At 40.6% G+C, this 14,699-nt stretch overlaps 1 protein-coding gene across 9 annotated transcripts in view; it reads left to right on the top strand.

Annotated features, from left to right (window-relative positions):
• CALD1 (caldesmon 1) overlaps positions 1–14,699 on the top strand; it is a 261,525-nt gene that overhangs the window by 214,336 nt on the left and 32,490 nt on the right. For 6 of the 9 annotated variants that reach the window (XM_049893358.1, XM_049893355.1, XM_049893354.1 and 3 more), the window contains 2 exons: positions 10,907–11,945; positions 13,193–13,270. In XM_049893358.1, coding sequence (XP_049749315.1) covers positions 10,907–11,945; positions 13,193–13,270 — 1,117 coding nt within the window. The remainder of the gene's footprint in view (positions 1–10,906; positions 11,946–13,192; positions 13,271–14,699) is intronic. The other 3 variants (XM_049893360.1, XM_049893361.1, XM_049893359.1) reach the window with 2 other exon arrangements.

Below are 14,699 nucleotides of genomic sequence, written 5' to 3'. Positions count from 1 at the left end.
TGAGTTTACTACTACATTTTTGTGCTGTTCAGGCCCTGGTAGAATTGGGGAAGGCGAGAACCTTTAATAGGCTCAACTTCTTCAAAAAGGGCTTCTGCTGCAGAAGCAGAGTCACACTATTTGCTACGCTAAGAGTTAGTATAAACTGATTTTATATGCCCCAAAGTCTAGGAAAGATGAGGGTATTTCGGGGGGAAACTGAGAACAAAAGTAATTTTAATTTAAAACTATGGATTGATTAGATATAATGAAACCACCATATAAGATCCTGTGTGTAGTTTTGGTTTTAGTTTGTTTTATTGTGTGTGTTGGGAGGGGGCCATCGACAGTTTCATTAATCCAGTCTATTCAGAAAAATTCTAAAGAGAAAGGGCTCTGGACTCTAACCCAAGTTTAAGGAAGTACATCAGAAGGTTTCTGACAAGCAATCTTGAAAATACTGGTAGGCGAGATGAATTCAATAGGCAGGGCCAAGATGGCGGAGTAGTCAGCCACTTTCTGTGGCCCCTCTTACAACAAAGACCTGAAAAAACAAGTGAATCAATTATATATAACAATCTAGGAGCCCTGAACATCAAAGACAAAGTTGAGGAATTGGACTGAGCAGCAGGGGGAGAGAGAGGTGGTTCAGAAGCAGCAAGGAGTTGCCAGACTTGACCTGGTGGGAACCAGCACCCCGCAGGCTGGATCCACTGGTGCAAGTGCAGTGAGACAAGCGGTAGCGCTGGGGATGTGTCTTCCACATCAGGAGAGACCGAGCGACGGAGAGCCCATTCATGCCTCCAGAATCAGTAAAAAGCAGCTCTCAGTTGGCAAAAGATAAGTACACATGTCTAATCTACCATGTGGATTAAAAACACCCCTTTGGGAAAAAACTCTCTCCCACTTACCTGACCCCTCCTCACTCTGCATCAGGTTCCAAGGTAGCTTCAGTGATAGCCAGTTTCCCTGGGCCAGTAGTAGGACCTGAGCCATTCTCCCGGCCTTGGAGAAGAAGCAAACTAACCAACAGGGAAAAAATAATCTGCTGTCTCCCTTAAACTGGGAACTCAGGGCAAAAATAGCTCCTTTGCCTAGACACAGGCATAAGGGACCCACGGACTTTGAATGCCTTTCACCCCTGCATAGACCTGTGTGGGCCCACTTCAATGGTGTAGGCCCTCATTAGCACAGTACAACAGGGTATATGCCTGAAGTCTAACTTCAACTGTTTCAGCTATACGGTGGAGAGGCAAGTTTGTGACTTTTGGCACTGCTCTGCCTATTAAGCAGGGTCCTCACCTACCGACATCAGGGGCCTAAGGACTGGTGGCTCCACCCACACCACCTAACCACCTGTGACATGGGTCCAAGGATAAGTGGAGCCTCTCAGGCCTTATAGCCAAAAGCATTGGGTGCCCATAGTCTGGCTGCAAGACCCACCCACCTATGTGCTCTAGGGAACAGAGACATACTTTCTTCACAGACATTCGGGGCAGTTGTCAGCCCCCACCTTGCTATTGCACCCAGATACCTGTGCCTACACCAATCACCCCAGCTTGTCTAAGACTGTAGTTGAGAGCCTGCAACACGCACTTGGTGACTGACCACCTGGACACCTGAGCTGAATCCATATGAGAGAAGTAAACAGACTCCTGGGATCATATACATTGTAACAGCGCTAACCACCTGATGACAGGACGTGAGAGCTTCAAAGGTACCAATAATCAAACTAGCTCACTCGAGCAGCCTATTTGGGTATATCATAACAAAAGAAAACAAGAAGCTAGGACACAGTAAGAAAACATAAAATAAAAAAAATACAATAACTTATTGATGGCTCAGAGACAACAGTCGATATGAAATCAGGTAAAGATGCAGACCATCATGGCTTTAGTAAGCTCCCAAAATAAAGAATGAAGAAACCTTTCAGATAAAGAGAACTTCCTGAAATTACCAGAGGTAGAATACAAAAGGTTAATATACAAAACTCTTTAAGAGATCAGGAAGGAAATCAGGCAAAATGCAGAACAAGCCAAGGAACACACAGACAAAGGATCAGAGGAACTTAAGAAGATTATAGGAGACCATAATGACAAATCTGATAGGCTGCAAGAATCCATAGAAAGACAGCAAACAGAAATCCAGAAGATTAACAACTCAATTAGACAACTCAAAAGAAAGTTATAGGAGAAGAATTGAGGAAGTGGGAGTGAGAATTAGTGATATTGAAGATAAAGCACTTGACACAAACATATTTAAGGAAAAATCAGATAAAAGAATTAAAGAAAATGAAGAAACCCTAAAAATTATGTGGTACTCTACCAACAGGAATGGCCTACAAGTGATTGGAGTACCAGAACAGGGGGACATAACAGAAAATACAGAGAGAATTATTGAAGATTTGATGGCAGGAAACTTCCCTGATATCATGAAAGATGAGAATATATCTATCCAAGATGTTCATTGAACCCCACACACGGTAGATCCCAAAAGAAAGTCACCAAGACATAATCAAATTGGCCAAAACCAAAGATAAAGAGAATTTTAAGAGAGGCTAGGGATAAATGAAAAGTCACCCACGAAGGAGAGTGAGTAAGACTAAGCTCGGACTACTCAGCAGAAACCATGTAGGCAAGAAGGCAATGGAATGACATATATAAAGCCTTGACGGAAAAAAATTGCCAGCAAAGAATTATATATCCAGCAAAACTGGCTCTCAAACATGAAGGTGAAATTAGGACACTTCCAGATAAACAGAAGTTTATGGAATTTGCAAAAACCAAACCAAAATTAAAGGAAATACTAAAGGGAGTCCTCTGGTTAGAAAATCAATAACATCAGATAACAACCCAAGACTAGAACACAGGACAGAGCAACCAGATATCAATCCAGATAGGAAAATCACAAAAATAAAACAAAGCTAAAATGTTCCAAACAGGGAAACAGAGACATCATTATGTAAAAGATGATGACATTAAATCAAAAAAGAGGGACTAAAAATGTAGTCATATATCTTTCATATGGAGAGGAAGTGAAGGCAATATAAAAAAATAAAAGATTGGTTTAACTAGAAAAATAGCAGTAAATATTAAGGTAACCACAAAGGAAACAAAAAATCCTACACATAAAAATAAAAAACAAGAAAAACATAAAGACTCGGCAAATACAAAAAGAACAACAATGAAAAAGAGGAAAAGAAAATATATAAAGAAAAATGACTCAGCACAGAAAATGAAGTGGAAAAAAGAAACCATCAACAACACACAAAAAAAGACATTGAACTGACCACATTAAACTCATAAAAAAAAAAAAAAAAACATACCTATCGATAATTACGCTGAATGCCAATGGAATAAATGGATCAATAAACAGAGAGTGGCAGAACGTATAAAAAAAACACGATCCATCTGTATGCTGCCTACAAGAGACACACCTTAGACTTAAAGGCACAAACTAAAACTCAAAGAATGGAAAAAAATATATCAAGCAAAGAATAATCTAAAAAGAGCAGGATGAGTGAAATTAGTCAGTTGCAAAAGGACAAATATTGTATAAGACCACTATAATAAGAACTTGAAAAATAGTTTAAACTGAGAAGAAAACATTCTTTCATGGTTATGAGAGGGGGCAGGGAGGGAGGGTGGGAGGGGGCATTCACTAATTAGATAGTAGATAAGAAAACTACTTTAGGTGAAGGGAAAGACAGCACACAATACAGGGGAGGTCAGCACAATTGGACTAAACCAAAAGCAAAGAAGTTCCCTGAATAAACTGAATGCTTCCAAGGCCAGCTTAGCAGGGGCAGGGGTCTGGGGACCATGGTTTCAGGGGACATCTAAGTCAACTGGCATAATAAAATCTGTTAACAAAACATTCTGCATCCCACTTTGAAGAGTGGTGTCTGGGGTCTTAAACGCTTGCAAGCAGCCATCTAAGGTGCATCAATTGTTCTCAACACACCTGGATCACAGGAGAATGAAGAATACCAAGGACACAAGGCAACTACAAGCCCAAGAGACAGAAAGGGCCGCATAAACCAGAGACTACATCAGCCTGAGACCAGAAGAACTAGATGGTGCCCGGCTACAACCAATGACTGCCCTGACAGGGAACACAACAGAGAACCCCTGAGGGAGCAGAAGAGCAGTGGGATGCAGACCCCAAAGTCTCGTAAGACCAGACTTAATGGTCTGACTGAGACTAGAAGGACCCCGGTAGTCATGGCCCCCAGACCTTCTGTTGCCCCAGGACAGGAACCATTCCTGAAGCCAACTCTTCAGACATGGATTGGACTGGACAATGGGTTGGAGTGGGATGCTGGTGAGGAGTGAGCTTCTTGGGTCAGGTGGACACTGGAGACTATGTTGGCATCTCCTGCCTGGAGGGGAGATGAGAGGGTGGAGGGGGTTAGAAGCAGGCAAAATGGACACGAAAAGAGAGAGTAGAAGGAGAGAGCGGGCTGTCTTATTAGGGGGAGAGTAATTGGGAGTGTGTAGCAAGGTGTATATGGGTTTTTGTGTGAGAGGCTGACTTGATTTGTAAATTTTCACTTAAAGCAGAATAAAAATTATTAAAAAAAAAAAGAGCAGGAGTGGCAATATTAATTTCTGACAAAATAGACTTTAAAGTAATATCTACCACATAGTATAAGGAAGGACACTATATTATGATTAAAGAGTCAATATACTAGGAGGATATAACCATAAAAAATATTTATGTACTTAAAGACAGGGCCCCAAAATACATAAAAGAAACTCTAACAGCATTGAAAAGACAGATAGACAGCTCCACAATAATGGTAGAAGACTTCAATACACCACTTTTGGTGAAGGACAGGGCATCCAGAAAGAAGTTCAATAAAGGCATGGGAGATCTAAATGCCACAGTCAACCAACTTGACCTCACAGACATATACAGAACACTCCACCCAACAGCAGCCAAGTATACTTTCTTTTCCAATGCACATGGAACATTCTCCAGAATAGACCACATATTAGGCCATAAAGCAAGCCTTAACAAAATCCAAAACATTGGAATATTACAAAACATCTTTTCTGACCATAAAGCCATAAAGCAGAAATCAATAACGGAAAAAGCAAAGGAAAAAAAATATCAAACACATAGGAATTGACCAACACCTTCGTCAAAAACTACTGAGTTATACAAGAAATTAAGGACAGAATAAAGAAATTCATAGAATCAAATGAGAAGGAAAACACTTTCTACCAGAACCTTTGGGACACAGCAAAAGCAGTGCTCAGAGGTCAATTTATAGCAAGAAATGCACACATCCAAAAGAAAAAAGGGCCAAAATCAAAGAATTATCCCTACGACTCAAACAAATAGAAAGAGAGAGTCAAAAGAAGCCCTTGGGCACCAGAAGAAAGCAAATAATAGAAATTAGAGCAGAAGTAAATGAAATAGAAAACAGAAACAATTGAAAGAGTTAACAAGACCAAAAGCTGGTTCTTTGAAAAGATCAACAAAATCAATAAACCACTGGCCAAACTGACAAAATAAAAACAGGAGAGGAAGCAAATAACCCAAGTAAGAAACGAGATGGGCAATATCACAGCAGATCCAACTGAAATTAAAAGAATTATAGCAGAATACTATGAAAAGTTGTACTGTAACAAATTTAAAAACCTAGGAGAAATGGGCAAATTTCTAGAAACACACTACCTACCTAAAATAACACAAACAGAGGTAGAACAACTAAATAAACCTATAACGTAAGAAGAGGTTGAAAAGGTAATTTAAAAACTCCCAACAAAAAAAAAAAAGCCCTGGCCCTGATGGTTTCACTGGACAATTCTACCAAACTATCAGGGAATCAGAGCACAGAAAAAGATGGAATATCCCCAAACTCATTCTACGAAGCCAGCATATCTCTGACACCAAAACCAAGTAAAGACACCACAAAAAAAAAGAAAATTACAGACAAATATCCCTCATGAACTTAGATGTAAAAATCCTCAACAAAATTCTAGCCAATAGAATTCAACAACATATCAAAAAAAATAATTCAGCATGACCAAGTGGAATTCATACCAGGTATGCAGGGATGGCTTAACATTAGAAAAACAGTCAATGTAATACATCACATAAATAAAATAAAAGACAAGAACCACATGATCTTATCAATTGATGCAGAAAAGGCATTTGAAAAAGCCCAACCCCAATTCATGATAAAAACTCTCACCAAAAAAAGAATAGAAGGGGAATTCCTCAACATAATAAAGGGCATTTATACAAAGCCAACAGTCAACATCACCCTAAATGGAGAGATTCTGAAAGCATTCCCCTTCAGAACGGGAACCAGACAAGGATGCCCTTTATCAGCGCTCTTATTCAACATTGTGCTGGAGGTCCTAGCCAGAGTAATTAGGCTAGATAAAGAAATAAAGGGCATCCAGATTGGCAAGGAAGAAATAAAAGTATCTCTATTTGCAGATGATATGCGCTTATACACAGAAAACCCTAAAGAATTCACAAGAAAACTACTGGAACTAATAGAAGAGTTCAACCGATCATCAGGATACAAGATAAACATAAAAAAATCAGTTGGTCCTCTATACCAACAAAGCGAATGTCGAAGAGGAAATAACCAAATCAATACCATTTACAGTAGCCCCTAAGAAGACAAAATGCTAAGGAATAAATCTAACCAGACCTATACAAAGAAAACTATAAGACACTACTGCAAGAAACCAAAAGATACCTACGTAAGTGGAAAAACATACCTTGCTCTGGATAGGAAGACTAAACATTGTGAAAATGTCTGTTCTACCCAAAGCGGTCTGTAGATACCATGCAATCCTGTCTGAAATTCAAGTGGCGTTTTTTTAGTGAGATGGAGAAGCAAATCACCAGCTTGATATGGGAAGGGAAGAGGCCCCAGGTAAGTAAAGCATTACTGAAGAAGAAGCACAAAGTAGGAGGCCTCACACTACCTGATTTTAAAACCTATTATACCGCTATGGTAGCCAAAACAGCCTGGTCCTGGTACAACAACAGATACATAAACCAAGGGAACAGAACTGAGAATCCAGATGTAAATTCATCCACTTATGAACAGCTGATATTTGACAAAGGCCCAAAGCCCCTTAAATGGGGAAAAGACAGTCTTTTTAACAAATGGTGCTGGCATAACTGGATACCCATCTGCAAAGAAATGAAACAAGACCCATACCTCACACCATGCACAAAAACTAACTCAAAATGGATCACAGACCTAAATATAAAATCTAAAATGATAAAAATCATGGAAGAAAAATACGGACAAGGCTAGGAGCCCTAATACATGACATAAACAGTATATAAAACATTACTAACATGCACAAACGCCAGAAGAGAAACTAGGTAACTAGGATTTCCTAAAAATCAAACACTTATGCTCAGCCAAAAACTTCGCCAAAAGAGTAAAAAGACAGCCTACAGACTGGGAAAAAAAAATTGGCTATGACAAATCCAGTCAGCATCTAATCTCTAAAATCTATGAGATGCTGCAAAACCTCAACAAGAAGACAACACAATCAAAAAATTGGCAGAGGATTTGAACAGACACTTCACCAAAGAGGATATTCAGGCGGCTAACAGATGCATGAAGAAATGTTCACGATCATTAACCATTAGAGAAATGCAAATCAAAACTACAGTGAGATACCATTTCACCCCAAGGCATTAATCCAAAAAGCACAAAATAATAAATGTTGGAGAGGCTGTGGAGAGACTGGAACACTTCTACACTGCCGGTGGGAATGTCAAATGGTACAACCACTTTGGAAATAGATTTGGCACTTCCTTAAAAAGCTAGAACTAGAACTACCATATAATCCAGCAATCCCACTCTTTGGAATATATTCTAGAGAAATAAGAGCCCTCACACAAATAGATATATGCACACCCATGTTCATTGCAGCACTGTTTACAGTAGCAAAAAGATGGAAGCAACCAAGGTGCCCATCAACAGAGGAATGGACAAATTATGGTATATTCACAAAATGGAATGCTATGCAACGATAAAGAACAACAATGAATCCGCGAAACATGTCATAACATGGAGGAATCTGGAAGGCATTATGCTCAGTGAAGTTAGTCAGTGGCAAAAGGACAAATATTATATAAGACCACTATTATAAGAACTCAAGAAAAGGTTTAAACACTGAAGAAAATGTTCTTTGATGGTTATGAGAGTGGTGAGAGAGGGAGGGGTTATTCACTAGTCAGATAGTACACAAGAATTATCTTAGGTGAAGGGAAGGACAACACACAATATAGAAGAAGTCAGCCCATCCGGACTAAACCAAAAGCTGAGAAGTTTTCTGAATACAACCAAACACTTGAAGGGACAGAGTAGCAGGGACGGGGATCTGAGGGCCATGGTTTCAGGAGACATCTAGGTTAATTGGCATCACAAAGTGTTTTAAGACAATGTTCTGCATCCCACTTTGGTGAGTGGCATCTGGGGTCTTAAAAGCTCGCGAGCAGCCATCTAAGATGCAACAATTGGTCCCAACCCATTAGTTATTTCATGCTGTTGATCCAACATAAAATTTTATTTATTTTTTTTTTTTTGAAAAGCATATTCAGATGTGAGAACAAGTGATTTATCTCCAACATATTAGTTAGCCACACAAAGAAGAAACATTATTTGTGAGGCTAAACAACCCTAACTGGTACTTAACATCTACAGATGAGCTGTCATGCTACATACACACACACACACACATACATACATACATGTTCAGACCCCCGGTGGCACAGTGGTTAAGAGCTACAGCTTCTAACTAAAAGGTCTGCAGTTTGAATCTACCAGAAGCTCCTTGGAAATTCTATAGGGCAGCTCTACTCTGTCCCATAGGGTCGCTATGAGTCATATATATGTTTATGTTAATACAGAAGGAGAGAGACCAAAAAAATACAGTAGAGTCAGTTGGTGTGTTAACTTAGGCTACTTTAATCTGACTTCCACTTTGGAATCTGGGGCACCTTTTTAAACTTACTTGAATTCAGTTGATCCAAATGCCTTATATATGGTCTTTTCTCCTTAAATTCTAAACTCCGTGTAGCCTCAGGGAAACTTAATCGTTCTACGACTAACTCATGGAGACATGTCCTGCAGCAACAGCTAAGGCCAAAAAAAAAAAAAGGCCAAGGAAACTTAAAATCTAGCCTCGACTCTGCCATTTCTTGTTGTTAAATATGAAATGTGTTTTTCCAAAGTTAAGTGAACTCGGACTGCAAAAGGACCAAGTTTGGTCTGAACCATGAAATTTGATGGAGTTTCTGAACATTACAAGATATATTCTTCCAACTCTGGTCACAGTTCCTGGTATGACATGACTGGTTGTTTCCTGCCAGTAGAGACCAAACACCCCTGGCTTGGGTGGTATCCAGCATCCTGCAATAGTGAGTGTGTTGATGGACATGGTACATTTTGGTTTTTTGGAGATTTTCTTTTCCTTTCTTAATAAACATCAAACTTAACTGTCCTTTGTCTCCTGTAGAAAAGACTAAACAAGAAACCCTTTATTCATGGAAATCTTGAAAAACAAAGTAGATGGTGTATGTATTAGGGTAATGCTGGATGCTATAACACTGAGCCCCTAAATGTTGGTAGCTTAATGCAATAGCACTCACAGAACAGTTCAGTGTGGGTATTTCTGGTGAGTAGGTAGAATCGGTGACCTGCCCTCCTTCCTTTTGTGGTTCTGTCAATTCCTGAGGCACTGGAGTCCTCTGATGTCGTCAGAAGATGGAGGAAGAGGAGGTAGAGAATATACCTCTGCTTCTTAATTGTCTTACTCAGGACGTATCACTTCTGATCATACTTCTTTGCAATTACTGATCACATGGCCCCACCTACGTGCAAGGAATAGGGGATGTTGTAGGAAATGTAATCTTCAACTGGCACCCACTTCCCCATGACAATGGAGGTAGGATCATGAATTGTGGTGGATGGGGAATGTGTCTACCATGGAGCCATTGGCATGAGTCATTGGTCACTGGCCGTGCCACACTATGACATATAATCCCCTCCAGCCAAAGTACCTTGAGTCCCACCATTCCAGATCAGGAACTCTGGATGACTTGGTGACATGTGAGAATCTCTGTGGTACTAAAGGGATTCACTCATTTTTTCCGTTTGGTCATTGTCTTACTTTGAGCTCACCAAGAAGCTGATCCGGAAACAGAGATTTGAATACAAATAGTTTATTTGTGAGGTGATCCCAGAGAAAACGGATGCGGTGTGAAGAAGTGAGGAAGGGAAGGAAAGGCAACCAAATAAAGGATACATTACCAAGCAAGTTACCACTATGGGTTTCTGGAGCTTGACCCACTGGGGAATTCTAAGATCCAGTGAGGAACATGCACCTTAGAGTTATCCAATCCAACAGGTGAGGGAACCTAGGTATTTACACAGTTACCAGCCACTGTGAGCCAGTTCTGACTCATGGCAACCCCATGTGCGTCAGAGGAGAACTGTGTTCTATAGGATTTTCAATGGCAGATTTTTTTGGAAGTAGATCACTAGGACTTTCTTTCAGGGTACCTCTGGTTGGACTCAAACCTCCAACCTTCAATTAGCAGTAGAGAGCATTAACTGTTTGCACCACACAGGGGCTCCATTTATACACCGGCACTGAGCAATTCTTATGTGAGGTTAGCTGCTCCCAGGGGACAACAGTACCCCAGCACTTCTGTCATAGAGTAGAGTCCAGTGCCCAGAGAAAGACCCAGAGCAAAGACTTCCAGATGCTAGCAAGTGGGAGCCAGACAGGCATGTACTGAAATAGGCCAAGAGAATAAGGGCATGCTACCGTAAGAATCTGCCCTAGTCCAGGTGTGGCACAGACTATACGAATCCAGCTGACTAATTAATCAGGAAGCTGTCTTTGATGTTATTGTTTCTCTTGTACAGCGTGCCTGCTGAGGAAGCCAAGACAACCACCCCAAACACTCAGGGGGAGGGCGATGATGAAGCTGCCCTCCTGGAGCGCCTGGCTCGGCGGGAGGAAAGACGCCAAAAACGCCTCCAGGAAGCTCTGGAGCGGCAGAAGGAGTTTGACCCGACCATCACAGATGCAGGTTTGTCACTACCAAGCAGAAGAATGGAAAACAACACGGCAGAGAATGAGACCGCAGAGAAGGAAGAGAAAAGTGAGAGTCGCCAAGAAAGATATGAGATAGAGGAAACAGAGATCATCACAAAGTCCTACCAGAAGAATGATTGGAGGGATGCCGAAGAGAAGAAAGAAGAAAAGGAAAAGGAGGAAGAGGAAGAAGAGAAGCCAAAGCAAGGAAGCATTGAAGAAAATCAGGTAGAGGTTTTGGTAGAGCAGAAAACAGCTGAAGCCCAAGAGGAAGTCATAATTATGCCACTGAAAAATGGGCAACTCAGTACAGAAGAGCATAAAATAGATGAGGAGAGGGAACAGGATTCAGAGGAGATTGCCCTTCAGCAAAAGATGGAAGAGGAAGAAAGGGAAAGGGCTGAGGCAGAGAGGGTAAGGTTGGAGGCAGAAGAAAGAGAAAAAGAAAGACTTAAAGCTGAGCAAGACAAAAAGATAGCAGAGGAAAAAGCAAGGATGGAGGCAGAGGAAAAAGCAAGGATGGAGGCAGAGGAAAAAGCAAGGATAGAGGCAGAGGAAAAAGCAAGGATGGAGGCAGAGGAAAAAGCTGCACAAGAAAGAGCAAGAAGGGAGGCAGAGGAGAGGGAAAGGGCGAAGGAGGAAGAGGAAAGGGCAAAAGAGGAAGAGAAAAGAGCAGAAGAGAGGCGAAGGGCAAAGGCAGAGGAGGAAGAGAAGGCTAAATTAGAAAAGCAAAAACTTAAAAAGCAGCTAGACGAGAAAAGAAATGAAACACAAGAGAAAAAGGTAGAAGAGAAAATAGGAGGAAAATGGGCAAATGAGAAGAAAGTGCAAGAAGATAAAACCCAGAAAGCCATCCCGAAGAAACAGGTACAGTTGACACTCTGCACCCAGTGTGTGATGCCTGCCATTTGTGAGAAATGGAATGCACAACAAATCTGAGATGGAGGCCACGTTCGTACACCCCACGTGCTTGACCATTTGGCGAGCTATTCATTTTTTTTTTTATTCGGACTGTAGCAATAAGCAAGCATGAAGCAATTGGTTAATGGCTGAATAAGCAATCCACCAAATTTACTGGGATAACCAGAAAGACATTTACTGCTCAGTGCTTGGTTGCTATGAATACCAAAAAAAAAAAATGAATTAGTTCAAAGAGACAACGTTGTGGTGCCATGTTGACCTGTGATTCTTTGCTTGTATCTGAACTCATTCTTTTTCCCATCTTCTCTCTGTCCATAGGTCTACATGAGGCAAGAAGCCCGGAATGGCTCACCTCATTCATGTGTTTGACATTTAATTAAAAAAAAAATGGTAAAAGTTGGGATGGGGAACCAACATAAAGAATCACAATCAGAATTCCATCTTAAGGAGGCAAAAAAACACTTCTTGAAGTCAACTGGCAGTAAGGGAGCAGTGGGGAGAGGAGCCAGTTTGGATCCTCTACAAAAATGTCAAAACACTGGCTCGCCATCATGTAGACCTCAGCTTGAAGTAGACTTGCAGATAGGCCTCCATCGGGGGTAGAATGGATTTATAATTGGCTGGTAATTAAGATCTTCTTTTACCATCTGGGTGACACAAATTTGTGTGGTGTGAGGAAGGGTGGAAATACTGGGAAAACAATGAAAGCTAATAATTTTCTGTCTGCAAGGCTGCCTTAAAAGTGCTGTACCTAACCACCAAAAAAAGGAAAAAAGAGAGGCTTGCATTTTCACCTTTCCAAAGAGAACTCTCTGTCTCTAAGTCTGCATTGCTCTGAAGTTGTCTTTCACCCCTGGTTTCTGTACAAGGGGTTCATTTCTCAATTACATCTGTAATTGAGAAAATATGACCAGAGTGCACCAAACCCCGCACAAGGTTTTAACACCTACAAGGAGCACCATGTCTTGCTAGGTTTCCGTGAGCACCATGGCACACGGGGAGAAGTTTTGGTGGGAAGAGAGCATCCCCCCTCACTGTTTAGAATCACTGCACCAGAGGGACGTATGTGCACTAAGACCGCAAAAGAGAAGTAACCTCCTGGCACACGCAAGGTGATCTGAACCCCCTCACTCTTGTAAGGGAGAAAGGGCTTCTTTTAAAGGAATGACCTTACCATTCTTAAAAATGAAAAGGGAGAAGAAAAAGGGGTTAAAGTGCAAGTTAAAAAAGAAAAGCCCCAAGAAGACAAGCCTACCTTCAAAAAAGAAGAGGTAACTATTACAATAAAAGCTATCTGATCAGAGAGCACTGTTCATGACATTTCAGGTCTGATGGTCTCAAAGTTGTAACCTCGAATCCAGTGTTTTTCAAACCATGACTCCTGATCCACTGAATGGTGAAATCAATTTAGAGGGTCTCAAAGTCTGTTATAAGTGTGGATCGGCATTTTTAAAAGTGACATAAAGTAGGATAAAAAATACCAAAAGGCACTGTAGGCCATAAGCATTGCTTTGTGATATAAATTGCCTTTCTTACTGTGGGATCACAGTCAAAAAGGTTTGAAAAACACTGCTCTAATCAATCTTCCCAGGCTTCCCACTCTTCTATGTGCTTTTTTCCCCCCACCTTACTTTCATTTCAACCATGAAATATCCCCAACTGCCTTTGACTAATGATTTAACTTTTCAAAGGAAAAACATACCCAGACATCTCAGTAGAAAATTTGGGGAACTGAAGATGATATTTGGTTTTCGAATGTTTGGCAAAAGTTTCTGCATTACATTTCTGAGGCACACACAGGAGCTGGTGCCAGGGTGTTTGACTGTATGGTAAGTTAAGGAGGTGGTAGACCAGATGTTGTTGCCGGTACAATGCCATTATCCTGAAATATAATTGATATGCTGTGTCAAAAAGCCTGCCTTCATTTTAATCACTGCTCTCATTTTAGCCCCAGGTTTAATGCCTAGAAATTATGACAATATCTAATCAGTCCAAAGTACTTGCAAGTGGTAAAAATTTAATTATCAAATGTAGGAAGACTTGAATTACTTTGCCAATGGGACTGGTAAAGTGAATTGTAGCCACTGGGTTCCAATTCACGTGGATTCTTACTACTTTTTTCTGCCTATTATGGCAAATATTAAGAACGTTCAAAATTTTAAACAGAAAAATACGTATTTAGAAAATAGATAAACCAGATTTAAAAGTTTTCTGGTTGTAAACTTTTTTCATAAAATTCGTTTAAAAAAGAAAAGTCCCTAGTTCATTTTACATAGTAGCTTGTTTTGCTTAAGATGTATGTTCCTCCCTGTTTCCAAGAGAACACGTGGGTTTGGGATGACAGCTGAGTGGGAATGCTGCCCAGGTAATAGAAGGGGAAGGAATAACTGCTGGTACCTGGACAAGGCTATACAAGGCAGCAAAGGAGAATAGTTTAACATGTTGGGAAATACTGTTCTCATTTTGTGATAGATGAACGCTACAAATTCATCTACAAAAATGAAAGTTACCTTGGATGTAAACTCATGCAGAAATATCTTACCTGGGTTCTTTTATAAAGCTAGTATTTAGTGGTAAATATCTTTGACTACGGAGTCCCTGGCTAGCACAAACAATCCTTGCTACTAACCGAAAGATTGGTAGTTCAAACCCACCTAGAGGCACCATGAAAGAAAGGCCTAGTAATCTGCTTTCAAAAGG

Source organism: Elephas maximus, chromosome 8 (genome assembly GCF_024166365.1).
Source record: "Elephas maximus indicus isolate mEleMax1 chromosome 8, mEleMax1 primary haplotype, whole genome shotgun sequence".
In the NCBI taxonomy this organism is placed as follows: domain Eukaryota; kingdom Metazoa; phylum Chordata; class Mammalia; order Proboscidea; family Elephantidae; genus Elephas; species Elephas maximus.
This window is presented reverse-complemented; position numbering and strand designations above follow the sequence as displayed.